This window comes from Panthera leo, chromosome B1 (genome assembly GCF_018350215.1).
Source record: "Panthera leo isolate Ple1 chromosome B1, P.leo_Ple1_pat1.1, whole genome shotgun sequence".
In the NCBI taxonomy this organism is placed as follows: Eukaryota; Metazoa; Chordata; class Mammalia; order Carnivora; family Felidae; genus Panthera; species Panthera leo.
In genome coordinates, this window is record NC_056682.1 from 15,608,279 (window position 1) to 15,635,389 (window position 27,111).

Consider the following 27,111-nt stretch of genomic DNA (forward strand, 5'->3'; position numbering starts at 1 on the left):
AAAGAATAAACCATCAGCATCTTACACTTCCTTCATTTTTATTCACATGCTGCATAGAAGTTGCTCATCCAATATGAAAATAAGCTCAGTTTAGTGAGATTTCTCACGTGTCCCGGATTTATGGGTCCTCTCCCACTTCTTCCGACGCCCAGGGCAGCCAAGCGTCCTGTTACTGCACCACACGACATGTGGTCATGTCTAAGAAATGCCCTTTCCCTGGTGTTCCCACTCCCAGGTACATGGGCCGTCATTTGAACTAAAAGCTAATCCACAGACGCTAGACCTATCATTAGGGGATATAAAAAGGAATACCCTTTTTTTCTTTGAAACGGAAAAAAAAAAATAATCCTAAACTTCTGATGAGAGATGAGAGTTCATTTTTTCATCCAATTCAACATGAATAAAATTACTTTAAAAATGAGAGCCTTCAGGGGCGCCTGGGTGGCTCAGTCGGTTAAGCGTGCGACTTTGGCTGAGATCATGATCTCGTGGTTCATGGGTTCGTGCCCCGCGTCCGGCTCTGTGCTGACAGCTCAGAGCTTGGAGCCTGCTTGGATTCTGTGTCTCCTTCTCTCTCTGCACCTCCCCCTCTTGCACTCTCTCTCTCTCAAAAATAAATAAACATTTAAAAAAATTAAAAATGAGAACCTTAAGTCCACTGTCTGGTAGGAAGGCCAAAGACAGTACCAGGCCTGGCCATTTCTGCCCACTACAGGGCTCCATGAACAAGCAGTCCCTCGGCCAGGGTCCCCTCCGTGAGTTGGCCAGAACCGCAAGGGCTGCCCTACAGTCTGAGTCCATCTCTGCCCGGTCCCCATTCTTCTACCTTTAAGTTTCACAGAAAGGTCTACTAATAAACCTCTTCCGTTCTAATTCTGCCTCAGTGTACTTACCTGGCCTGGCACAGCGGCCTTCTACGCCATGCATACAGGCCACAGAGAGCCCCTCAAGGGTGCGAGGCATGCCAGGGAGAGAAGACTGGCATTTCAGAAGGATGGCGCTGGAAGCCGTATGGTGGGAGGGCCAGAGGGAGAGAGCAATCCCGGAGCCAAGGACAGCAGGCCAGGCTTTGCTGCGGGAGTGCTGGCGAGATCAGCAAGGGCTTACGCTGTGGCAGGGCAGGGAGAGGAAAACGCAGGCTCTCTGGGTCATCACAGGCCACACGAACAGGACTGGTCAGAGATAAAAGACACTGGGGATGACGCCCAGGTGACAGCAAGGCCGTTAATCTAGAGAATGCGGAAGGAGCCTGTTGACACCGGGTGAGAGAGGAAAGGACTGAGCTCGGTTTTGCCTTTGTGAAATCCAAGGTGGCTGTGGGCATCTAGGGGTACCCGGCGGAGCCAGGATATGGTGTGCCCTGGAGAAAGGCGGGGCCAGACAGACAGACGAGGGGAGCAGAGGCATGACAGTAATATTGGGGGCGGTGGAGAGAAGAGAGCTAAGGGCAGCATCACCTGTGCACACAGCGGCGGGGGAGCAAGGAGATCGAGGAACAAAGAACCGAACACATCCCTGGTAAGAGACAGCAGGTGCTGATGCCTCCACAAGTCCTGGGAAATGCCGCGCTCTCTCCAGTGCCTCCCCGCTGCCTTGACTCCCCTTTGTGTCCACACACAGACCCTAACTTACCGAATAGTTTATTTTTGGGGAGCTTACCTCACGATCAAAACCGAGATTACCAAGGACATCCATATGGTTAAATACAATGCACGCATTCAGTCCTTGCGTGACTTGCTTCTCAACTGCACTCGGGCCACCTGGCCACCCAACACACACTCCCTCTGCTACTCCTGTGAACAAGCGCTGCCCTGGTTTTCTTCTTTTGCCTCCAGATGCTTTTCTTCTCTCCTTCGCGAGCTCCTTCCTCTCTTCGGGACGGCAGGTGGGCTTTCAAGAGGGGGGCCCCCTCCTCGCCTGCTCTCGGGCAGCCTCCCCCCGCGAGGCCCCACTCGCCCACAGCTCCACACCCCCACCACCAAGAGGCCAACAACTTCAGCCGCAAGTCCAGCTTGGCCCTCTCCTCTGAGCGCCAGACCCAAGTACATAGCTTTGCCATGTCTACACCAATTCATGATGGCCTCAGGATGAAGTTACTGCATCTTGTAGGATTAAGCACTAGTCTTGGGCACCGTCATCGACCCACGTATACAAACCAGAAAGCCAGTAGTCTGCCAGTAACTCTTACCCACCCTCCTAGAGCCAACCCACCACCAAGCCCGCTGGTTGACTTTCTATTGCTTAAGCTCAGTCACTTTTTCCCTCTGTTGTAACTGCCCTAGTCCTGTGGGCCCTGGGCTACTAAAACACTTCCAGACTGGTCTCTCCAGTGCACTCCTGCCTCTCTCAAACCCATTTTCCACACAGCAGTCAGAGGGACAGTTTTTACGTGCAGTTGTTACCTGGCCATGCCACGCTTTCTTAAAATTCCTTAACTGCTGAGCTTAAGGACAAAACTCCTTACCAACTACATACGATGGGATTAGGTGTGGCTGCAATGCTAGAAAATATACCCCCAAAATGGTTTAAATAAGACCCTTTATTTGCCTCTTAATAAAACTCGAGATCATTCATGGAAATTTGGACAATCCCACCGTGATCAGAGACCCGTATTCTTTCCACTTCACGGCTCGACTTTCTCTGCCCACAACGCCCGCTCAAGCTTCAGCTGCCACATCCACTTCCACCATAAGGAAGAAGGAAGGAGCAAAGAAGGGCATAATCCTCCCTATAAAGACACTTATGGAAGCTGCAAAAATTCAGTCACGAAGACACCTTAGGGGCAAGAGAAGCTAGGAGATCCACTCTTCATTCTGACAGCCACATGCTCGGCTAACATCAAATGTGCTGTCACACATGATGACTGAGGAAGGAGGGGAAGACACTGGGGCAGACAACCAGCACGCTTTACCATCCGTGACAAAGTAATTACTATCTTGCAGTGGGCTCCCCTCTTCAGTCTCTACACCCCGAGTCACCCCAGCTCTTTTCAGTCCCACAGACTCCCTCTGCTCCCTGCCACCGCGGGGCCTCTGTGCCTACCATTTCACCTCCGTGGAACATTCACTCCTCCCCCACCCCACCAACCCAATTCCCATCACAGGGTCACCCGCTTCCCCGTGAGGTTCATCAGGGATCCTTCAGTAATATCTATTGTTCCATAAGCTCCAGGACAACAAGGATTATGTCCACTCTGAGTTATTACTGAAAACCGAGAGCCTCACACAGGGCCAGGCATGCGGGCGGTGCTCAAAGAATGCTGAGAAAATACAAACAATAATAGCTCATATTTGAAAGTTTACTATGTACCAACCAGTTTTAAGAGCTTAAGAGGATAAATTCATCTTAAACAATCCATGACGTAGACTGTACTACTACTTTACTTTCCAGATGGAGGAATTAAGAAGTTAAAGGTCTGGCCCGAGGCCCGATACCTTAGAAGTGGCCTAACAAGGACCTGAACCAGCACAAGAGGTTGAGGGCCAGTTGCCTTAACCAGGGCACTGCACTTACACCTCACGAACAAAGGGTTTCAAATATTCACTGAATGCCTACTGCGTGCCAGGTGGTGTTCTAGGCACCCGAGGAACAGCAGGGAACAGAACAAAGTTCTGCTTTTTAAGCTACTCCTATTGGGGAGAGACAACGAACAAATTAAAAAATGAACATAGGGGCGCCTGGGTGGCTCAGTCAGTTAAGCGTCCAACTTCAGCTCATGATCTCACAGTTCGTGAGTTCAATCCCTGCATCGGGCTCTGTGCTGACAGCTTGGAGCCTGGAGCCTGCTTCGGATTCTGTGTCTCCCTCTCTCTCTGCCCTTCGCCCACTCAACGCTCTCTCTCTCGCTCTCAAAAATAAACATTAAAAAAAAATTAAAAAATGAACATAAAATATTGGCTTGGTAGAGGTGAATGCTATGAGAAAAAGATCAGAGTAAAGAAAATACACTGATGAAGAAAGGTGATATTTTCTATGAGGCAGCAGAGTGGATTGCTATGATATGGTGACATCTGAAATCTAAAAGGAAGCATAGGAGCAAGCCTTACAGAAGAGCAATCTGGGCACCTGAGATGGTACATGCAAAGGCCCTGAGGTGGTACATATTTAAGAACTTGCTATTAAAATGATGCTGAGGGAAATAAGGCAGTTACAGAGGGACAAATAAATACTGTTATTATTCTACCTATATGAGGTATCTAAAACAGGCCAATGCATAGAATTGTTTTCTTTTATGGGGCGCCTGGGTGGCTCAGTCGGTTAAGCATCTGACTTCAGCTCAGGTCATGATCTCACGGTTCTTGGGTTCAAGCCCCACGTTGGGCTCTGTGCTGACAGCTCAGAGCCTGGAGCCTGTTTCAGGTTCTGTGTTTCCCTCTCTCTCTCTGCCCCTCCCCCACTCGTGCTCTGTCTCTGTCTCAAAAATAAATAAACATTAAAAAAAATTTTTTAAAAAAAAGAATTGTTTTCTTTTTAAACTATTCCAAAAAACAGAAAAGGAAGGAAAACTTCCAAATCCATTCTATGAGGCCAGCATTATCCTGATACCAAAACCAGATAAAGACACCACAAAAAAAGAGAACTACAGGCCAGTATCTCTGATGAACACAGATGCAAAATCCTCAACAAAATACTAGCAAACTGAATCCAACAACACGTTAAAAAAAATCGTTCACCACAATCAAGTGGGATTTATTTCTGGGCTGTAAGGGTGGTTTAATATTCACAAATAAATGTGACACATCACATCAATAAGAGGATAAGAACCATAAGGTTATTTCAATAGAAGCAGAAAAAGCATTTGACAAAGTACAACATCCATTCATGATAAAAACCCTCAACAAAGTAGGTTTACAGGGAACATATCCTAATAAAGGGCATATATGAAAAACCCACAGCTAACATACTCGATGGTAAAAAATTCAGCTATTCCCCTAGGATCAGGAACAAGACAGGGATGTTCCCTCTCACCACTTTTATTCAACACAGTACTAGAAGTCCTAGCCACAGCAATCAGACAACAAAAAGAAAGAAAAGAAATCCTCATAAGGAAGAAGCGACTCTTTACAGACATGATACTCTATGTAGAAAACCCAAAAGACTCCATCAAAACACGGCTAGAACTGATAAATGAATTCAGTGAAGTTGCGAGATACAAAATTAATGCACAGAAATCTGTGGTATCTCTATACACCAATGATGAAGCAGAAGAAAGAGAAATTAAGGAACAAATCCTATTTACAACTGCACCCAAAACAATAAGACACCTAAGAATAAATCTAATCGGGGCGCCTGGGTGGCGCAGTCGGTTAAGCGTCCGACTTCAGCCAGGTCACGATCTCGCGGTCCGTGAGTTCGAGCCCCGCGTCAGGCTCTGGGCTGATGGCTCGGAGCCTGGAGCCTGTTTCCGATTCTGTGTCTCCCTCTCTCTCTGCCCCTCCCCCGTTCATGCTCTGTCTCTCTCTGTCCCAAAAATAAATAAAAAACGTTGAAAAAAAAATTTTAAAAAAAGAATAAATCTAATCACTGGCATAAAAGACCTGTACTCTGAAAACTATAAAACACTGATGAAAGACATTGAAGACGACACAAAGAAATGGAAAAACATTCCATGTTCATGGACTGGAAGAACAAATATTGTTAAAATGTCTACACTACCCAAAGCAATCTATACATTAAACGCAATCCCTATCAAAATACCAACAGCATTTTTTTAAATGTTTATATATTTACTTAGAGAGAATACAAGCAGCAGATGGGCAGAGAGAGAGGGAGAGAGAGAATCTCAAGCAGGCTCCACGTTGTCAGTGCAGAGCCCAATGCAGGGCTTGATCCCATGAACTGTGAGATCATGACCTGAGCTGAAATCAAGAGTTAGATGCTTAACTGACTGAGCCACCCAGCTGCCCCAACAGTATTTTTCACAGAACTAGAACAAACAATCCTAAAACGTGTATGTAACCACAAAAGACCCCAAATAGCCAAAGCAACCTTGAAAAGCAAAAGCGAAGCTTGGAGTCATCACAACTCTGGACTTTAAGTTATATTACAAAGCCGTAATATGTAATATGCCACTATGGGACTGCACAAAAATAGACACACAGATCAACAGAATAGAAAACCCAGAAACAAACCCACAACCCTATGGTCAATAAATCTTTGACAGAGCAGGAAAGAACATCCAATGGGAAAAGGACAGTCTCTTCAGCAAATGGTGCTGGGACAACTGGACCGCTTTCTTGCACCATACACAAAAATAAACTCAAAATTGATGAAAGACCTAACTGTGAGACCTGAAACCATAAAAATCCTAGAAGACAGCACAGGGAGTAACATTTGGCATTAGCCATAGCAACTTTTTTTTAGACAGGTCTCCTGAGGCAAGGGAACCAAAAGCAAAAATAAACTGATGGGGCTTCATTATAACAAAAAGGTTCTGCAGAGCAAAGGAAAAAGTCAACAAAACGAAAAGGCCACCTACAGAATGGGAGAATTTTGCAAATAACGTATCTGAAAAAGGGTTAGCATCCAAGATGTATAAAGCATTTACAAAACTCAGCACCTAAAAAAACCCCAAATAATCCAATTATACACTGGGCAGAAGACATGAACAGATATTTCTCCAAAAAGGCATCCAGACGGCAACAGACACATGAAAAGACGACGACCATCACTTATCCTCAGGGAAATGCAAATCAAAACCTCGCACCTGTCAGAATGGCCAAAATCAACAACCCAAAAACAATGGGTGTTGGTGAAGATGTGGAGAGAAAGTAACCATCATGCGCCGTTGGTGGGGATGCAAACTGGTGCAGCCACTGTGGAAGACAGTACAGAGGCTCCTCAAAAAGTTCAAAACAGAACTGCCCTATGATCCAGGAATTGCACTACTGAGTTTTTACACAAAGAATGCAAAAACCCTAATTCCAAGGGTACGTGCACCCCTATGTTTATAGCAACATTAGTTACACTAGCCAAATTATGGAAGCGGCCCAAGTGTTCATCGATTTGTGAACGGATAAAGCGGTGGTACATATATACAGTGGAATATTACTCAGCCATTAAAAAAGAATGAAATAATTGCTATTTGTAATGACATGGATGGAGCTAGAGACTATTATGCTAAGCAAAGTAAGTCAGTCAGAGAAAGACAAATCCCATATGATATATACAGAAACAAAACAAAGGAGCAAAGGGTTTTAAAAAAAGAGAGGGGGAGAAAGAGAGAGAGGCGCAAACCAAGAAGCAGAATCTTAGCTTTGAAGAACAAACTGATGGTTACCGGAGAGGAGGTGGGGGGGAAATAGGTAATGGGATTAAGGAGGGTACCTGTGATGAGAACCAGGTGATTCGAATTAAAATAAAAACTTGAAAAATCCTTTCCTACCCTCCTTGTCTTAACCTTAAAGCTAAACTAGCTTCACAAGCATGTTTTCTAGAATAATCAGTTAAATGTCAATTGTAATGACTTTTTTTTAAATTAAATTGGATTTTTTTTATAAGGGAGGTATAACGGACATAGGTTAGTTTCAGGTGTATGACATAACAATTGGATACTCGTATATACTGAAAAATGATCTCCACAATTAGTTAACGTCTGTCACTAAACAGAGCTACAAATTTTCTTCTTCTTGTGACAACTGTCCAGATCTACTCTCTTAGCAGCTTTCACACATACAACACAGTATCCCCTCTATCACCATGCTGTAATTACATCCCCGGGACTGTTTTCTTTGACGGGAAAGTTGTACCTATAATTAATTATAAGTAATGTTAATTTTTGAAAATACGTTTTTATGTACCGGTTCTCTTGAGGAAAAACTAAGTTGGCTCCAAAGATCTTTAAAGAGCTTTAGTTTTAAAAGCCTCTGCCTGAGAGAGCGTCTCGGAAATCCTACTAACCCCAAATAAACAACTGCTTAAGGTAGAAGCTTACCTTTTCTCCACTTCTTTTCCTTCAGGAGTTGAAGGGATGGGTGAACCACAGTGTGTGGAGAATTCTTCTTCATCAGCATATATAGCAGTGCTGTGTAAAGGCGGGTCTACAAAAGACATTTTTTTTTAAAGTACAACTTTCAAAGTCTGGCAGCTTGGGCAGCGTTTAAGTTTGTTCCCTTACAACGGCGACCTCAGTTTTAATGGCTACCAATTACACAGGCTACTTCCTTCCCGAATGTTCTCGCGCTCACACCTCAACAATGAGAAATTTAAACCATTTCATTCGTAAATACGTGGGCATTTGTCAGTGGTAACCTGTATTACTGTATTTGCATGCTATCTGGGAATGTTTTAAGGATATAAAAGAAATTTAAAGAAGCCTGACGTTCTCAGTCCTCACCTGACAGAGCATCACGGCCCTACTTGAGAGACCACTGCACTCGTGATCAGCTCCGAGGCTTACAGGGCTTGGCCCACGGGACTCTAGAACCTCATCAAGTTCCTAGCTGGGAGGAGAGGGCCCTCTGGGGAAGGATTCCAGTCTTCTCCCTCCTTCTCTTCCCCTGCACCGTTTGAGCCTTTCACTAGCACAAGGAGCTAACTTCAGCGAGCAAGAAGATGAAAGGGAGGGCAACCAAATGGCCTTGGTGGAAAGGCACAGAAGAGGACCCTGGGGGAAACAGAACACTCCTACCTACTCAGGTAAAAAGAGAGACCTCAACACACTGGGCTGGGGCTGGGCTGGTGGCAGGAGGCGAGAGCTTAGGGGAAGGTGGGAGGCGGCCAGGAATGGGAGAGTTGAATTGCTGCAAGCGGGGGTTGGGTGGGGGGGTGCCTGGTAAGAGCCAAGCTACCACTTGTGTTCGAATTTTAGCAATTTTAGCAATTTTAGCCCGGCAGTGGCAGCGTAAGCACCATGGTGTGGATTAAACGGCATGGGTTCAGACAGACAGCTGCTTAAGCAGTGAACACGTCCGTGCACAATTTTAACATCAGTAATATACTCTGTGTTGCCCTCAACTAGGCAAAGGGATTTATTCACTACTGCCCATCACAAAGAGTAAAAGAGACAAACCAATCCTGCATCTCCGTGTGTAACCAGTCATACAAACTGGACCCTCACACCTCAACACATAAAGAGAGACACCCCAATTTTAACAAGATGAATACTCCAACTTAAAAATGGATAAATGATTTGAATAGACAGCTCCAGATACACAAATGGGCCAACAGACACATAGGAAGATGGTCAGCATCATTAGTCACTAGGGAAATAAAACTCGAAGCCACAACGGGATACTACTCCACATCCATTTGGATGGCTGGCATCAAAAAACAAAACAAAACAAAACAAAACAACCCCAAGTGAGGATGTGGAGAAACTGTATTACTAGTGCCAACGTAAAATGAACGTTGTGGCCTCAAAAAAGCGAACACAATCACCTCATATCCAGCAACTCTACCTCCGCGTAGGTGCTCCCAAGAAGTGAAAGCAGGGACTCCCATGGATGTCTGAACACCCGTGTGTAGGGCAGCATTATTCACAATAGTCACAAGGTAAAGGCAACCCCAGTGTTCACTGCCAGATGACTGGACATACGCACGGGATGGAATATTACTCAGTTTCAAAAGGAAATTCGGACACAGGCTACAGCACGGGGGGACTCTGAAGACATAATTGAGTGGAAAAAAAGAGGAAACATATTGTCTGATTCCTCTCAAAGGAGGCACCTAGAGCAGTCAAATTTATAGAAACAGAAAGTTGGGCTGGGAGGTGTGGGGAATGAGGAGGTGTGGCTTAATGGGCACAGGCTTTCAGTTAGGGGCAAGGGGAGGTTCTGGGGGGGGGTGGGGAGGATAGCTGCAGGACAACGGGAGCGTGGTGATGCCACAGAAATGTACTTTTAAAAATGGTTAGGGGCGCCTGGGTGGCTCCGCCGGTTAAGCGGCCGACTTCGGCTCAGGTCACGATCTCATGGTTTGTGAGTTCGAGCCCCGCGTCCGGCTCTGTGCTGACTGCTCAGAACCTGGAGCCTGTTTCAGATTCTGTGTCTCCCTCTCTCTCTGCCCCTCCCCCGTTCATGCTCTGTCTCTCCCTGTCTCAAAAATAAATAAAACGTTAAAAAAAAAAATTTTAAAAAAAAACAAACAAACAACGGATTACGGAGCTAAAACATTTTTTAGGAATGCAGTGTGATGCCTGCTACAGCACACAGGAACCGTGAAAAGACTCTGCTAAATGCAAGAAGCCGGTCACAAATGAACACAGAGTAGGACTCCATTTGTATGAAGAGGCACAAACAGGGAGGAGGTGTATGGCTGGCAGGGGCTGGGGGTGGGGGAAGGACGGGTGGGGACTGAATGCCAACAGGCACAGAGTTTCTCGCCGGGGTGATTAGGATGTTCTGGAATAGACAATGGTGACGGTTGTGCAATTTGGGGGCCACACTAATGTACCACTGAAAAGGAGGTATTTTCTTTAAAAGTTTTTTAAATCTATTTATTTTTGAGAGAGACAGAGAGAGCGCGTGCGCACAGGGGAGGAGCAGAGAGGGAGACACAGAATCCGAAGCAGGCTCCAGGCTCTGAGCTGTCAGCACAGAGCCTGACGCAGGGCTCGAACTCACAGACCGCAAGATTCGTGACCTGAGCCGAAGTCGGACGCTTAACCGACTGAGCCAGGTGCCCACGTTCCGCTCATTTTTGACCTCTGAAGTGGCCAGTGACATAAACAGAAGCAGTCCCACCTGGACCAGGTGCCAGCCCTGCTTTCCTCACACTCCAAGAAATACAGATGGAGCTCCCCCCCCACCCCCCCGGCTCTCCCGAAGCATCCTCTGCCTCTGTGTATTTCCGCAAAGGGAAAATTATCCCTCTTCTAAGTAAAACCCCTTACTGAATCACTCTATGGTGTGAGTGGTCATAGGGAGTGAGAAGTATAGTTCATATTCCTCTTTCTACAGAGAACTATAATAGGTGCCCTATTAGGACTGGCTTGTGGACAAATGCTCCTAGAAGAGTTCCGCTTTGATAAATGTTTAATAGACTTCTTAATGGAGTGCCTGGGCGGCTCAGTCTGTTAAGTGTCCAACTTGGGATCAGGTCATGATCTCATGGTTCGTGGGTTTGAGCCTGGAGCCTGCTTCAGATCCTGTGTCTCCCTCTCTCTCTCTGCCCCTCTCCTGCTCATGCTCTGTTTCTCTCTCCCTCTCTCTCAAAATAAATAATGAAACATAAAGAAAAAAAATTTTAAAAAAAGAGTTCTTACTTCTAAATGTACTTAAAAGTGAGAAAAATTAACTCAAAATATTAAGTACTCCCCAGAACACTACAGTCATATGCAGACAGCTGATTTTTAAAATCTGAAAAGATTTCCATATTAAAAAAAAATTTTTTTTAATTAATGTTTGTTTTTTATTTTTTTTTTTAATTTTTTTTTTTTAACTTTTTTTTTTATTTATTTTTGAGACAGAGAGAGACAGAGCATGAACGGGGGAGGAGCAGAGAGAGAGGGAGACACAGAATCGGAAGCAGGCTCCAGGCTCTGAGCCATCAGCCCAGAGCCCGACGCGGGGCTCGAACTCACGGACTGCGAGATCGTGACCTGAGCTGAAGTCAGCCGCTTAACCGACTGAGCCACCCAGGTGCCCCAATTAATGTTTATTTTTGATAGAAAAAGAGAGAGAGGGAGAGCGCAGCGGAGGGGTGGGGGGAGAGAGGGAGACACAGAATCTGAAGCAGGCTCCAGGCTCCGAGCTGTCAGCACAGAGCCCGATGCATATTTTTATTCGTAACTAGCCTAAAGTTTTTAGGATAAACTACGTTCAAGTTTTTACGATGAAGATTTAAAATACTAACCGAAGATTTCATAAGGTTCTTCATCTTTCTCATGTTCACCCAGTCTGCTGATGCTGGAGATACCAGAATTATCGGGAAAATCAAATACATCAGTAGGCTTCTGCTCTGGGCCAGCTTTCTGAAAGTGAATAAAGTCAAAGTCATTGAATTAGTTGTAACAACCGGGAACATTACAAAGTTGATTTACTTAGAGAGGATAATCCTGCCATCGTTGCTGCCTAAAGAAATGATCCTTAACACTTTTTGAGGGGGGAGTTGGGGGAAACGGACCCCTTTGAAAAACCAAGACAGGGGCTGGCTAAATTCTATCAAGGACCAGAGACTCAATATAGTAGGCTTTGCATCTGTTGGAACTGCTCAACTCAGACACTGTGAGTCTGAAAGCAGACAGTGACCTTGCAGAAAGAATAAGCACGGCTGTGTCACAATAAAACTTTATTTATGAATACTGAAATTTGAATTTCGTATCATTCTCACCTATCACAAGATAGTTGTCTTTTGATTTTATTCCGACCAATTAGAAAGGTAAAAATCTTTCTCAGCTCACAGGGTTGTACAAAAACAGGGAGCAGGCCAGATTTGGCCCACGGGCCATAGTTTGCCAACTGCTGATCTAGGGGAAGCTATGGGCCCTCTCCCCCACGCACCTGAAAGTTCATAAGGATACACATAGGTAAAAACTCCCAAAGAAGAGACAAGGGTTTATGGTTCAATATACTAACAGGCCCCATGACATTTACTACCCCAAATCTTCATGAAAGACCAAAACATACAGAAAATGAGAAAAAAAAATCCATCACAGCTCTGGGAAATGGGGAAGGATGCCATTTACAGAAAAGAAAACATGAGGAAATTCTAGAAGATATAAAGGAGATGGTGTAAAATGGACCAAACAAAAACTTTCCCACTTACAGACCCTCACTATAAAATCTGTCACGGAGTACTTGGGGGTGGGATGCCAGAGAAGGGGAGCTGACAGGCCTTCCCATCCTCTGAGATGCAAATCAGCCTCCAGCTTCCAGCTGCCTTCCAAGAAAAGAAAGAAGTCAGGAACGCTAAGAAATCCATCTCAGGCACTTTGGACTTCCAGCGAAGGCAGGCTGGGAGCAGAGCTTTAAAACTTGAAGAATTCCATGCCAGGTATGCTGGACTTTAGCCAAATGGCTAAGTGAAAAAAGCAAAATACAGAAAGCTGTACAAATTTTTACAGGATATCAATTATCCAAATGAAAATAAAACCAACCTAGGCCCAGAAAAAAAGATTCAAAATGTTAACAGGGATCATTTTTTGTAATATACTGGCAAAGATGGGAGGCAAAGGAATACACTTTTCACTACAATAGAACACCGAGCTCACCAAGTGAAGTCTACGCGACTCGAAGGTTCCCACAAAACGTTCATCATTTCGTATTGTCAGTTATGAGATAATTATATTAAAGTGAGACGATAACTTACATCTTTTGTGGAATGTGTTTTTCCTATAGAGTTCTTTGAAGATCTCACACTATCGAACAGCAAAAACACACAAAAAGGAAATATTTAAAATAACTGGGGAAACACCATAACTTGCAACCCATTCGAAGCATTTTTTTCCCCCAGATTATAGTCATCAGTTGCACAAAGAGTGAGCACCCAGAGAAAGTCAGGTTATGGCAAAATCCTTTGGGAAAACAGAACCTGTATCTCACAGACATTTTTTTTTTTTTTACAGGTCAAATCATATCACCGGTGTATAAAATAGCACACCTCTCTCCCTCAGGGACACAGAAGCTCTTAATCCTGCTATTTTCCTTTCCCCTGAGGACAAGTCATAGTAGCGACTGACAGTTTCTGCAGAATAGAGCAAAAGGGAAGCAGGCTGGCATTTACTAGGCACCTGACACCCATTCTAGCCTATGCCTGGCTCTTGCCCGTACATTTTCTCATTTAGCTCCAACGGTCCTATAAAGTAGAAGTGAACCCCATCTGCAGAGTAAGTTTGCCCAAAGCGGCACACAGCCAAGAAGCCGCCCGCGTCAAAATTTCCAGCAGTTCAAATCCACAGCTTTCCCCTTCCCACCGCTAATGCCCCTCCCTTGGGCACTGGGATAAAAGGACAAAGTTGCAGATCTTCAACAAGCGTAAACAAGATGTAACAACAGTGACTAAAATACAGACTGGAAATAGGAGTGGGGGGGGGGGGGGGGGGGGGCGGGGAACAGTATTTCCAGGGAACATGTACGGCGTATCCTCCGTGCACCGGGCACTGCAGGACGGCACTGGGGGTACTTGGGTACGACACCATACTCAGTCTCTGACTCTACAACTGGCTGTGCAGGCACCATTCGTGGAAAGCAAAATCAGTCCGGCGTGTCGGAATCAATATTTCTTTGAGTAATGTTCTACTTGATAGAATTTCCAGAACATTCTGTATCTTCTCTACCCACGTTCACCTCCCGTTCACATGTTGTCTCATATGCTGTGTGTGTAGAGACAACGTGCACCTTTACCCCTAAATAATTCAGTGTGCCTTTCCTAAGAGAGCATTAGCACGCATTGCCACAGTACAATTTCCAAATTAAGAAAATGAACACTGATAGGCTCATATAATCTACTGTCCATATTCAAATTCTACCCACGTCCCCAGAATTTCCCTCAACATCTTCTTCTGTATTTTCAAAAAGGAAATACAAAAGAACAGAAAATGTAAGATTGCATTGAACGTTTGATTTTCATAACCCTTTTTTTGTTGTTGTTCTAGAAGTGTGTGGTGCACACGTGTGTATTAATCGGGATGTAAAACATCATTACTGTGAGTCACAGTAAACAAAACTGTGGAACCCTTTAGAGCGGTGGTTCTCAAACTTAAGACATCAGAATCACCTGGAAGGCTTCCAACAGACTGCTTGGCCCCACCCCAGAGATTCTGATTCCATCCACCCGGGATGGGATCTGAGCTGCTGCGTTTCTACCAAATGCACATTTCTAAAAACACTTTAAGGACCGCTGCTTTATTTGATTCTCCGTTCCAAAGAAGAAGGTAGACCAGGTATTCATTTTACAGCATTTATGATTCCAGGGTTCGGGAAAAAGAAGTTACGTGACTTATCAAAGGTCACACAGCCAAGTAACAGAAAGAGGACTAGAAACCAGATTGCAGAACTTATCCTCCTCTGACCCCTGGCTCTTGCCTCCTCTGTGCTTAAAAAAAGGTCAAGTTTCCACCTTACCTTAGGGTAGGAGCAAGGTGCTGTTTCCAAAGATGGAAACTTCTGCGATACCGTATGTAAAAGTTTTGGTAGATGTGCACCAGTGAGTTTGGGGGAGAGGGATGAACAGATTTCAAGAGTCTCAAAGGCAAAAATGTTGTATGTATACACACACATGGAGAGAGTGGGGCTCTCCATCGGGAGAGTCTTTGGTTCTTCCCCCCCCCCCACCCCCCCATCAAGAGTCCCCACAGGAGTCTAGTCTCAGTTCATTCCACCTCCCTGCTCTGTCCTGCTCCAGGCTTTCCCCTAAGCTCTGCCTGGCTTGCATTCCGCTGTCACCCTGCATCCACAAATGCCACCTCCTACAGGGAGTCTTCCCACAGCCCAGGAGGAACTCCTGGACATGTGTATGTATGACCTTGCGTCCCCACCATAGCAGGCCGAGACCCCTTTAGCTAGGACCACACCAGGCCTTCGGGTGCGCTCAAGACACTGCCAGCAGGGCAACTGTCAACGAATCCATTATAAATGACATTCTGGGGGCGGCTGGGTGGCTCAGTCGGTTAAGCGGCTGACTCCGGCTCAGGTCATGATCTCACAGTCCGTGAGTTCGAGCCCCGCGTCGGGGTCTGTGCTGACAGCGCAGAGCCCGGAGCCTGCTTCGGATTGTGTCTCCCTCTCTCTCTTCCCCTCCCCTGCTCGTGCTCTGTCTCTGCCTCAAAAATAAATAAAAACATTAAAAATTAAAAAAAAATAACATTCTGGAGAGCAGTTTGGCAGCCTATATTTAAATGCATGCCCTTTTTGATTAAGACAAAACTGCGTGACCCATCCTGGACCCCTTTTTAAGAATAACAAGCGACAGCTTGGTGCACCGGCTGGAGATTTGGTTCAGCTTTAACGTTCGTGTTACAAACACGGCAGGGTCTCGAAAATAAGAATCCTGACGGCCAGCCAGAGGGCAAACTTTCTAGAATGTAAAGTCTGGCAAGCAGGAGGCGGCTCAATGAGTTATTTGTTGGATATTTTGTTTCAAAATACTTCCAGCCAGCTTCAGCCTACACTCGCGCACACAAAGCCAACCTTCTCTTCCACCCGCCAGGCAGTTTTCAGCTGTAACTGCTTTAAATCTCGCGGCCACCCTATGCACTTGGGGCTAATGTTCCCATTTTATAGGTAGAAGACGAGACCCTGAGCGAGTTCCGCAGGGGCAGAGCCAGGGAGCCTCGCTACGCAGCACGAACAGCTCCGAGAGGCACAAAACGCGGCAGGAAGCGAAAGAGGTAACGCCGGTGCCCGGGCTGCGTCCGCACGAACCGAGGTACTTACCCGCCGCGCCCCGGGCCCCGCACCCGCCGCGACGGAGCCATCCGAGTCCAAGGCTCTGCGGGTAAATGGAGTCAGAAAAATCCCGCCAAACCGCGCGCCGCCCCGAGCGGTCAATCTGGACCGAGCCTGCTCGCACGCCCCGCCCCGCCCCGGACCGTTTAATCCCGCGGGTCCTCCCGGTCCTGGAGCGCCTGAGAAATCCCGGCTGGGATTGTAGGAAAGCGGATCTGGAGTCAGCGCCTTCCAACCAATTGCTGATGGTCCCTGAGACGTCAACAGTTAGCCGGGCTTTTCCCCGCGCCCGCGCCCGCGCCTGTTTTCCTAAACTCCGCAGTTCCGGAGCCGTAGGGGCCCGCCCAGGGGGCGGGGAAGGGGAGGAGCCGGAGCTGAAACGAGGCAGCGCGGTGCTTCCGTGGGTACCCGGTCCAAACCCGGGTGGGAGCTCCTGGCGCTTAGGCTCCTGGGCAGTGAGAACGAGGCATTGCCAACAAGGCAGGATTTGACTCTGCTGCTGCCCTTTAGCCAGCTGTGTGAGCTCGGCCTGTTATTTTCACCTGTATTCTAGTTTCCGCATTGTAAATGGGAAGGGCCCCTTCTGGAGCTAGTATTCTCCGATTCTGTCTTTCTGTTTACAAATTTATTCTGCGAAAGAATGTTGGGCCTTTACCACACCATAAATAAAAATGAACTTAAAATGGGTCAAAGACCTAAACTTAAAAAGGAAAATGATGCAACTTTAAGGAGAAAACAGAGCAAAGATACTTAATGACCTTGAGTTTGGCAATGATTTCGTGGCTGTGATGCCAAAAGCACAGTTTGGGATCACGGAAAAGTTCTGGAGATGGATAGTAGTGGATGGTTGTGTAACAACGTGCTTGTACCTAAGTGTATGCTGCTAAAGCGTACAGTTGAAAATGGTTAAAAAGCTAAAGTTTATGTTATGCAGATTTTATCACAATAAAAAGAACATATTCCATGCATACAAAAGAATATAACACGTATAACGTAAAGACAAGCAGAAACACCCATGTACTCACCACTGCATTAGAAAATAAGTCGTGGGGGCGCCTGGGTGGCGCAGTCGGTTAAGCGTCCGACTTCAGCCAGGTCACGATCTCGCGGTCCGTGAGTTCGAGCCCCGCGTCAGGCTCTGGGCTGATGGCTCGGAGCCTGGAGCCTGTTTCTGATTCTGTGTCTCCCTCTCTCTCTGCCCCTCCCCCGTTCATGCTCTGTCTCTCTCTGTCCCAAAAATAAATAAAAAAAAAAGTTGAAAAAAAAATTTTAAAATAAAAAAAGGAAAAGAAAATAAATCGTGATCATTCCACCAGCCTTGGTAAATCCCTAAAGAATGTATTAATTACTGTGTATTTCTCAACTTTATATAAATGATATTTAGTATGTACTTTGCAAGTGCTCTTAATCAAAGCTATGATTTTTAGATTTAGCCACATCGATTCATGTAGCTGTAGTTCATTCATTTTCATTGTCTTTGGAATGCTTTAAGTAAAGACTCCACATTTAATTTATCCATCCCCCTGTGTATGGTTGTTTCAGTCTTTTTGCTCTGATCAACAATGCAGTGCCCAACATTCTTGTAAGTGTTTCATATGACACATATCTGAGAGGTTCTCTAGGGATAGACCTGGTAGAAATATTATTGCCTCAGAATAAAGGCATTTTAAGCTTAACGTGATAATGCCAATTTTTATACCTCGTTTTGTAGATTACAGTTTACATCCCCCCTCGGCAGTATATAAAAGTCCCCTTAGCTCTATATACATGTCAACACTTAGAATTTTTAAGACTTTTACATTTTTACCTAACCAGTGAGTTGAAATGGTATCCTATTATGTTTTTCATTTGCATGTCCCTTAAGACCGTCATCTTTTCATCATTCCCAGTCCCTTCCTGATTCCTCCTCACTGAAATCACCTCACCCAGGAATCATTTGGGCAGTTGCCATAGGGGAATAAATCACCTTTCAGGAACTGAAGGTACCACCCTGCTGATGGGTTTAGAAATAGGGTTCCTGGAGCCACTGAAACTCGTCACTCTTAATAGAGTCGACAGGTAGCTCCATTTTCTGGAAAAAGGGCCATGGGTCTCAAACTTGTGGATCCGAAAAAAGAAACTGCCCAACTGTGAAGACGGGAAGATGTTCAGCACTGGATATGAAATAAAAACTGAACCCAAATAGGTGTAAAAAAATGAAAGGAGTTTATGAGCTTATGTCACCGAAAAGCCCAGATGCAGGATGGCTTTGACAGCGATGACAGTTTGACCTAGAGGTTTGAGAAGCCGTCAGGGCTCTGACGGGGCCATTTTCTTGCCCTTCTTATACATCAGCTTGTTATCAGGCCATGTATATCAGCAGCAGCATTGGCAGCGACACTTGGGTTTATTGAGCATTTACTATGATCCAGGCACTGTTCTAAGTAGTAAACCATTTCAACCTTTCCCTAACCCTATGTGGTGAGCACTATAATCCCACTTTGCATACGAGGAAACGAAGGAGCAGTCCCACAGGTGCCAGAGGTAGTGCCTGCATTAGATCTTAGGATCCGAGCCCAGAGCTTGCACCTAGCAGCTGTTCCAAATCTCACATCAGAACTCCACCATTCAAAACAAAGGGAGTAGCTATGTCCCAGTATTCCCAGAAAAAAGCTTAAGCTTTAACGGGGTTTTGGTGACATACCTACATGTGTCAGTGTTCTCCTGGGAAGCAGAACCAATAGGAGGCGCGTGCACACCCACACTGCCTATATATATGTATATGTATGTATATTTATAAATATAAAATAAATCTCTCACGTATACGTATTTAAAAAATAAAGTACCCAACTGTTAATACAGGAAGAGGTTCAGCACTCTGGATGGAATATTTATATACATCTACATGAGAGAGATTTGTGTTCGGGAATTATCTCACACGATTGTGGAGGCTGGCAAGTCTGAACTGGAGAGGGCAGGCCAGCAGCCTATACATTCAGGTAAGAGTTGATGTTGCAGCCTTGAGTCTGAATTCTGCAGGACAGCATGCTAGAAACTCAGGCAGAATTTTTAGGCTGCAGTCTTGAGGCAGAATTTTTTCATCACTGGGAAATCCCAGTCTTTGCTCTTAAGGCCTTCAACTGATTGGGTGAGGCTCACCCACATTATGGAGAATAATCTGCTATACTCAAAGTCTACTTATTTAAATATTAATCACATCTAAGGGGCGCCTGGGTGGCTCAGTTGGTTAAGCGGCTGACTTTGGCTCAGGTCATGATCTCGCGGTCCGTGAGTTCGAGCCCTGCATCGGGCTCTGTGCTGACAGCTCAGAGCCTGGAGCCTGTTTCAGATTCTGTGTCTCCCTCTCTCTGACCCTCCCCCGTTAATGCTCTGTCTCTGTCTCAAAAATAAATAAACGTTAAAAAAAATTAAAAAAAAATAAATATTAATCACATCTAAAAAAAAAACACCAAAAACCCCTTTCCAGCAACATCTAGACTTGTGTTTGACCAAGCAACTGGGGATTATAACCTTGACCCAAAAACATTAACAAAAAAACAACCTCTGGATCAACTCCTGGGGTCATAGAACTGGAATACACTCACAAACTTCCCGGAACCACATGGATTCCTATTGGGATTGGGGTGGTGGGTAGGGGTTGGAAATTGGGAAAGCAGGAAATGGATGCTGTGGAGACAGGCAATTCCAATTCCTCTGCAGAAACTTGCCCACGGTTGGTTGCAGAGCTCATCTGTCATAGGGAAGGCAGGATTTCAACCTAGGTGTTCTAATACCAAACACATTCGTTCCACTCCCTCATGCTGCCTTCTCGGTTAAACTGTCAGATTCGAGCAGCGATTCTCAAATTGGGTGAATAAAGGGGAGAGGAAAGGGGACGGATTCCAGGCTCTCTGGGGTGCGCGTGGTATGATGAAGCAAGTAATGCTATAACATGGACAAGACTCCCAGTTGCTCTGGTGTAGAGCCCAGTCTGGGTGGAAGAAAGTGAACGCGAAGGCCTAAGACAAGTATCAGAAGTGTGGGGGCTGGAGGCCAGCGGCTCGAGAGGGGAGAAGGATCAGTAAAGGGAAAAAGAAAAGCCCAGCAGATCAGAGAGGTTGCAGCCAAGGGAAGATGCGGTCACCGGGAAACTACGAAGACAGTGGCAGATTACTTTTTCAGGAAGCCGTTGCCCATCAATACAGGAAAACCTTGGTTTGCGAGCATAATTCATTCTGGAAACATGCTTATAATCCAAAGCACTTGTATATCAAAGCGAATTTTCCCACAAGAAATAATGGAAATTCGGATGATTCATTACACAACCCAAAAATATTCATATAAAAATGATTACAGTACTGAAATACAATACAACAAAGAAAATACAAAATATAAAGAGAAATAAACAAATTAACCTGCACTTCTGTTTGCAAACTTCATGGCTGGTGTGAGAGAGACAAGACAGAGGAGGGTTATTGTGTAGGAGACTTTCATTATCACTAATGGGTGTTGACTGCAATGCAGTATTAATAAACTCTTGTCATTTACTGTATTTCATGTAACTGGCAATAAGACAGCAAAGGAAAGGGTCTGTATCTGCAGGCAGCCTGACCTAGAAGGAAGCAAAGCATTCCTAAGCTTACTCTTGGATGGAAAAACAAGGGACTGTCCATAGGTGCTTGGAAGTGACATAAAATACACAAGTGCCAGTTGTGGGACTTGTGGGACAAGTGCCAGACACAACCTTCCAATGTTCTGAAAGATCACTGATTTCTGCAAACACCACAGCCTGAGACCAAGCATCCAAGCGTGGGAGATGATCACCCACAGTCCCACAGTGCACGCGTGCGAGATAGAGAAAGAGAGAGAGAGAGAGAGAGGAACCGTTGGCTCGGTTGTGATCATGTGACATCCGGCGTCTTGTACGACTCATATTACAAGACATCGCTCATTTATCAAGTGAAAATTTATGAGAAATGTTTGCTCGTCTTGCGGAACACTCCCAGCAACAAGTTATCCGCAATCCAAGCTTTGACCGTATTTTCTATTGTCAGATGCGTGCGTTGTGTGCACTCTTCCCATCGTCGTTAACCCTTTGGGAATGTTCGTTAAAGTCAACAACCTTGTAATCTTAGTGTACCTAGGGAGGTTGGGAAGAATCAGGGACAGTGGCCAGGACGGGTGAAGCATGGGTGTGGGAAGAGGGCTAAACACACAGGAGTGGAGGGAGGAAGGTCTGGAGCCCTGTAAGTAGCCTGGGCAATGTGAACAACCAGAGGGTGCTAAGGGATAGCAGAGGACAGGTGATTGCAGAAATTCTGGAGGACATCACGGTGGGAGGAGCGTGATATAACATACTTTCATGTTTGGACAGTGAAAAAAACCCCACCACTATTGGAGGACATGGGTGGCTCAGCAGGTTGAGCATCCGACTCTTGGTTTTGGCTCAGGTCATGATCTCTGGGTTGTGGGATCAAGCCCTGAACTGAGCTCCACACTCAGCGTGGAACTGCTTAAGATTCTCCCTCTCCTTCTCTCTCTCCCCGCCCCAACCCCTCTACTCTGCTCCCATTCTCTCCCTAAAAAAAAAAAAAAAAGTTTGATAAAACAAAACAACAACAACAACAAAAAACCCCACCACAACGACTGCTTTTATAATACAGATGTAGAAAATAACTACAAAACATCCTGGACCTCGGGATGAACTGAATGCTTGGGCACAGACACTCTGTGGAAATATATCTTCCCCATGAAATGGGTTGATGTATATATTAACTTCATGTTTTGGAATTATTAGTTTGATTTTCATTTCTTTATTTATTTTTGAGAGACAGAGAGAGACAGAGTGCGAGCAGGGGAGGGGCAGAGAGAGAGAGCGAGAGAGGGAGACACAGAATCTGAAGCAGGCTCCAGGCTCTGAGCTGTCAGCACAGAGCCCGATGCAGGGCTTGAACTGGGCCGCCCAGGTGCCCCTATTAGCTTGATTTTTAAGTGAGAATATTATTATTTACCTTACAGGTTTACCATGAAGATAAGAGGTAAAGAATATGGGGTATTCATATACATTTATGTATACACTTACATATATACTTACATATACACTTACATATACGTCCATATCCATACATATACACATGCTTATTATTTCTTACTGGGCCTCTGCTTTCTTTCGGGGGAGCTCTTCTGTGGAATTTCCTGTTCAGAACCGTGGCCACCAGAGGGCAGATGAAGACCAGGACTGGAGGTTTGAAGATGTAATTGGAGACCAGAGTTCACATTTTCTGGTTCAAAGTCTGTTCAAGATTAGTAAGGCTACGTCTCTTAACTACCTGTTGCTCGACTCATTTTTCCTTGTCATGTGCATTATCCTTTCTTATACATCAAGCTCATGCCTTTAAGTCTCCCTGAAGGCAAAGGGTATGATATTCTCGTGTGGGAAAGAAAATAAAGGAAATAATTTCTTTCTCAAATTTCCCTTCTGTGTTTTTTTTTTTTTTTAACTTCCTGCGGCACCTACTAATTACTGGGTGCACAGGAATAACCCACTGAACTTGGCAGCTCTCTTTGGGAAGAAACTAAGGTCGTTATCTGTGGTAAACAGACCAACTGCTCACCATCTGTAACAATGACGCTGCGAAACTAACTGAAAACGTCCCGCGGGGCAAGGCCAGGGCCAAGAAGGAGGAGACCTCGGCTTGGACGTTCCCTTCATGACAAAGAGGAAATAAAATTCAGAAAGGCAGTAGTACACGGTATATTTTTCAGTTGGGGGGCAGAAAGAGTTTTCCATTGCTGCGAACTGCGATGACGTTCGATCCCTCCGTGTGTCACAAGCTCTCGGACGTTTCCTTGGCTCTGATACCCACTACTGAACTTATTTGCCGTGCAACCAACGTCCTACTTTTTCTAGACCTAACTGGCACTGCCCGCAGCCAAGCTGAGATCACATGCCTGACCACTGCATCATGACCTGCACGTCACATGTTTCAGATTCCATTCCCAGCTCCCTGCAGGGCTGCGTCTGGTGCAGGAAGCCTGGCAGGACCATTCCAGCAAAATCCAGGATTTCTCTGGCCAAGCAATAGCTGATTCCAACCTGCAGAGGAATTCGTTTTATGACTCAAACTTGCGAAAGGGACACACGAGCGGCACAAGTGAGAAAGAGAAAGCAAAAGAATACCCCAGAGGAAGAGATTTTGGTAAGAAAACAAGAGAAATAAAATCTCTACAGTAGAAACTTTCTTTGTCTCTATGATTCGCTCTCAAGCTGTGCCCCCCCCCCCACCAAAAGAAGAAAAAGAAGTTTCTGGAAACAGTTCTCATCCTTTTAATGTCCTTGCTCTCTGACACGACTTTTGGGTGGCCTGAGGACACGCAGTTGTGGAGCTGACCTTGTTCACAGAGTTCAGGGCAACTGGAGTCCTTACCTCAGGGATCCTTCACTGCTCAGCTGAGAATGGAAAAGAGCCAGAGTACCATCAGCCAGACAACCTCACGCCAGACGTACTTCCCTCTCCAACCCCCAGGTGACACAAAAACCTTCCTTCTGGAACCTTCTGTTAAGAGTAAACAGCTACCCCTACCCTCTGGCTGCCACCCTGTTCTCACAGGCCAGCTTGCTCACCCCTTTAACCTTGTCACTTAGCATAAAGAAAATCACTACCAACCACCCTACCCCTCCACCTCACACCATTGCCAGGCCGCAAACATGCCAGGCTCTTCATTTCCTAGGCTTGGAGAATGGGAGAAGGCTTCCCAGAGGAAGTGGGATCTACAGTTTACCTGGAATAGGAGCAGGAGCCAGCTAGGCCAGGGGAAGCGTGCTCTAGGGAGACAGAGCACGTGCAAAGGCCCAGTGGTGAGCGAGCACGTGACGTATTCTGGAAGCTAGCACAAGTTCAGCGTGGCTGGAGCAGGGTTGGGGAGGGAGCAGAAGACGAGGCTAGGGACATCAGCAGGGGTCCTCCAGTTCCTTGCTCCTCAAAATGCCCTGCCCAGACCAGCAGCGCTGGCATCCCCTGGGGAGCCTATTCAAAACGCACAATTTTAGGCCCAGCGCCCAACGTGTTGAATCTGCATCTGCATTTTAAGATCCCCAGGGCATCTGAGGCACAGTAAAGTCTGAGAAGGCCTCCTCTAAGTCTTTTAAGCCGTTCAGACTTGGGAGCAACAGGAACTTTCTGAAGGTTTAAACAGGACAACCACAGGATAAGACTTACGAGTTAGAAAAATCATCCTTGCTGCAAAGCAGAGGAAAACAGGGTGAGTCAGTAGAGACCAACACAGACACAAGGAGGCCAGCGAAGAGGCCGGTGCAGTGGTCCCAGTGGAAGACCCCTGCCACTCTGGGCAGCAGGAAAGGGGGAGTGGACACATCCAACAGATGACAGGAGAAAGCCTCAGCAAGACAGTGGCGGCCCTGGAATCCCTCCTGGGTGCACCACCTGGCGGGGTGGGCGGGGGCGGGGGGAGGGTGCTGAGGGAGCTGGCGGGAGTGCAGCAGGGTGGGGCAGGCGTTATCAGTGGGTGTGGGAAAGCACAAGACTCTTAAGGGAGAGTCCCTCTGTATGTGCACAGGCTGCACATGTTGCCCAACGCAGAATGTGAGCAAACCGGTTTCACACACACTTCACACGTGTCCCGGACCGTGCCTGGGGCTTAGGTGCCCCTGTGGCAGGGCCCCGCTGCTGCTCTCAGGACTTACCCTCCGACTTTGGCCACATGCAAAGCAGGGAGCCTGCCCAGAGCTCTTGGGGGAAAACCCAGCAGCTTCAGTATTTAGCAAGGACAATTTCTCTTAGGGAACGCTGACGTTCCCCTCCCCACCCCCACGAAAAATCTCAACGAAAGTGAGTGGCTAAGAACTTGTATTTACCCAAAAACAAAACCCTGCGTCTGGCCAAGAGCAGAACATCTCTGTACCTTAAGAACAGTGCCGAGAAGCAGAATTGAGCCAGCAAGACGCCTACCATTTCAGCAGGCCGACAGTGAGAAGTTAAAAGTCAAAAAGGAAAAAATGTGGATTTTTTTTTTTTTTTAATGCCAAATAATGGATAACGGGTAAGGTGGTCAATTTCCCCGTGACTCGTGCTGAGCGAAGGAGGGAGTTCAGATTTGGGCATCTCTTCCAGGACCCCGTGGAGAAAGGGCTGCCCTCGGGGACCTCACATCTGCAGACTCACGTGGTAACAGGGGCTGCACTTTCTCAGCTCTGGGTGCTGAGGACAGAGGAACGGCCACTTCCGGTGATACATGCAGAGGGGGCTGGAGGTGGAGGGATGGGAGGGACGCTCGGTCTCCAGCCCTAAGGCCTTCTGCCCTGTGTCCTCCTGCCCTGCCTGGCAATTGGGACGGACTGGCAGACTTCTCTCCTGCTTCTGCTGCCAAGAAAGGAAAAGATCACTGGAAACGTGGACGAAAATTCGAGTCGATGGCATCTACCCGCCTCCACCTTGTGACATGAACTAAGCTGCCAAGTCTCCATTTACAATGGAGAGATTAGCTGTACCTGAGGACTGTCTAATGAAGGAGACTTGTCTGACACAGTGATGGGCATCACACCAGGGAGGGGGAGGGACAGCAAAAAAGTTGACCGAGGTAGAGAGGTCCTGCAGTCGGGAAAACTCAGGAGTAGTTAGCTGATCTCCCTGACTTCCCCGGAGCCCCTGTCCCCACCGCCCGCCCCCCCACCCCCCGGCTTCTGCCCTTTCTGCCCTGCTGGAACACTTATGTCCGCGGTGGCCACCACTGCGGGATCAGCGGACGTTCCTCTGTCCCCTACCTTTTGATAGCATATGACATAAGTGATCGCCTTCCTCCCCGAACGTTTTCTCTCTTGGCTTCTGGGACACCCCATCTTTGGTTTCCCACCTTCTTCCGTGGTAGGCCATTCTCAGTCCCATTGCTGGCTCCTTAATTCCCTTTCAAATAGGTGAGGCCGGTTCTGTCTTAGACCTCCTCTGGTTCCCATCCAGGTTTTCTGGTCCCCCAGGGTCCCCGGCCGAGTCTCTTTCACCACCTCCAATAGAAACGGCCCAAATTCAACCTCCTGACTCCCTCCCCCCAAAACCGATGTGAGTCTTCCCAGCTCGGTGAGGGCGGGTGCACGTCTACCCCCCTGCGCTCACATCCTGAACCCTCCGCTCCCCTGGTTCCCCACGCGCGGTCCTCCCCCCACCCCTTTCCTCCTCTGTCTCTGCTGCCACCAACCTGGTTCAAGCCACCATGCCCTACGCTGTCTTCACACGGTCTCCAGGAGTGGTCTTTGAGAAGGGGAACTCAGGGAGGGTAACTCCTTGCCTCAGACACCTCTTTGGTTTCCTCCTGAACCCAGGGTAAAATCCAGATTCCTTCCTGGGCCGCGAGGCCTGCTAACTTGGCCCTCCTTCATCTCTAACTTTTCCCCAGTACTACACTTTCCCTTGCTTATGATGCTCTAGCCTTACTCACTTTCTTTTGGGCCCTGGGATACATCGGGCTCTTTCTCACCTCAGGACCTTTGCACTCACGGTTTCTGCTTTTTGACCTCCTTCCCCAAACCTTGCAAGGCTGGTTCCCCTCCTCCTTCTTCCAATCATCCCCCACAGTCACCTCCTCAAAGGGACCTCGTCTGACCGCAACACTTAAAACAGGCCTGTGGTCCCCTCCCCAATCCTCTAGCAATTGTTTTCTTCAGAGCACCATCACAATCTGAATTCTTGTGTTTGCTTTTTTGTTTCCTGTGTGTCCGTCCATCTCTGTTACACAGGGAGCCTCGTCAGGGCGAGGATCCTGTCTGCTGAGCTCACTGCTGTGTCCCTACAGCACA

The 27,111-nt window shown here is 46.7% G+C and overlaps 2 protein-coding genes and 1 long non-coding RNA gene across 5 annotated transcripts in view; all 3 read right to left on the minus strand.

Annotated features, from left to right (window-relative positions):
- CENPU (centromere protein U) overlaps positions 1-16,645 on the minus strand; it is a 48,628-nt gene extending 31,983 nt beyond the window's left edge. Inside the window, exons 1-4 of one of the 2 annotated variants that reach the window (XM_042934291.1) lie at positions 16,314-16,645; positions 13,249-13,297; positions 11,794-11,911; positions 7,934-8,039 (exon numbers count right to left, since the gene is read on the minus strand). In XM_042934291.1, the coding sequence (XP_042790225.1) occupies positions 7,934-8,039; positions 11,794-11,911; positions 13,249-13,297; positions 16,314-16,354 (314 nt within the window). In that variant the 5' untranslated portion in view covers positions 16,355-16,645. The remainder of the gene's footprint in view (positions 1-7,933; positions 8,040-11,793; positions 11,912-13,248; positions 13,298-16,313) is intronic. The other variant, XM_042934292.1, reaches the window with a different exon arrangement.
- A 6,325-nt stretch (positions 16,646-22,970) lies between these two features.
- Positions 22,971-24,422, minus strand: LOC122216840. The gene is made up of 3 exons (XR_006201150.1): positions 24,087-24,422; positions 23,732-23,754; positions 22,971-23,400 (listed from the first exon to the last, which is right to left on the minus strand). It is a non-coding gene; the product is annotated as an uncharacterized LOC122216840 (long non-coding RNA).
- Positions 24,423-25,323: 901 nt separating this feature from the next.
- Positions 25,324-27,111, minus strand: part of ACSL1 (acyl-CoA synthetase long chain family member 1) — a 77,455-nt gene continuing 75,667 nt past the window's right edge. The window contains exon 23 of one of the 2 annotated variants that reach the window (XR_006201447.1): positions 25,324-25,681. The gene's annotated coding sequence lies outside the window, so the exon portion shown is untranslated. Of the gene's footprint in view, positions 25,685-27,111 lie in introns of both variants that reach the window. The other variant, XR_006201446.1, reaches the window with a different exon arrangement.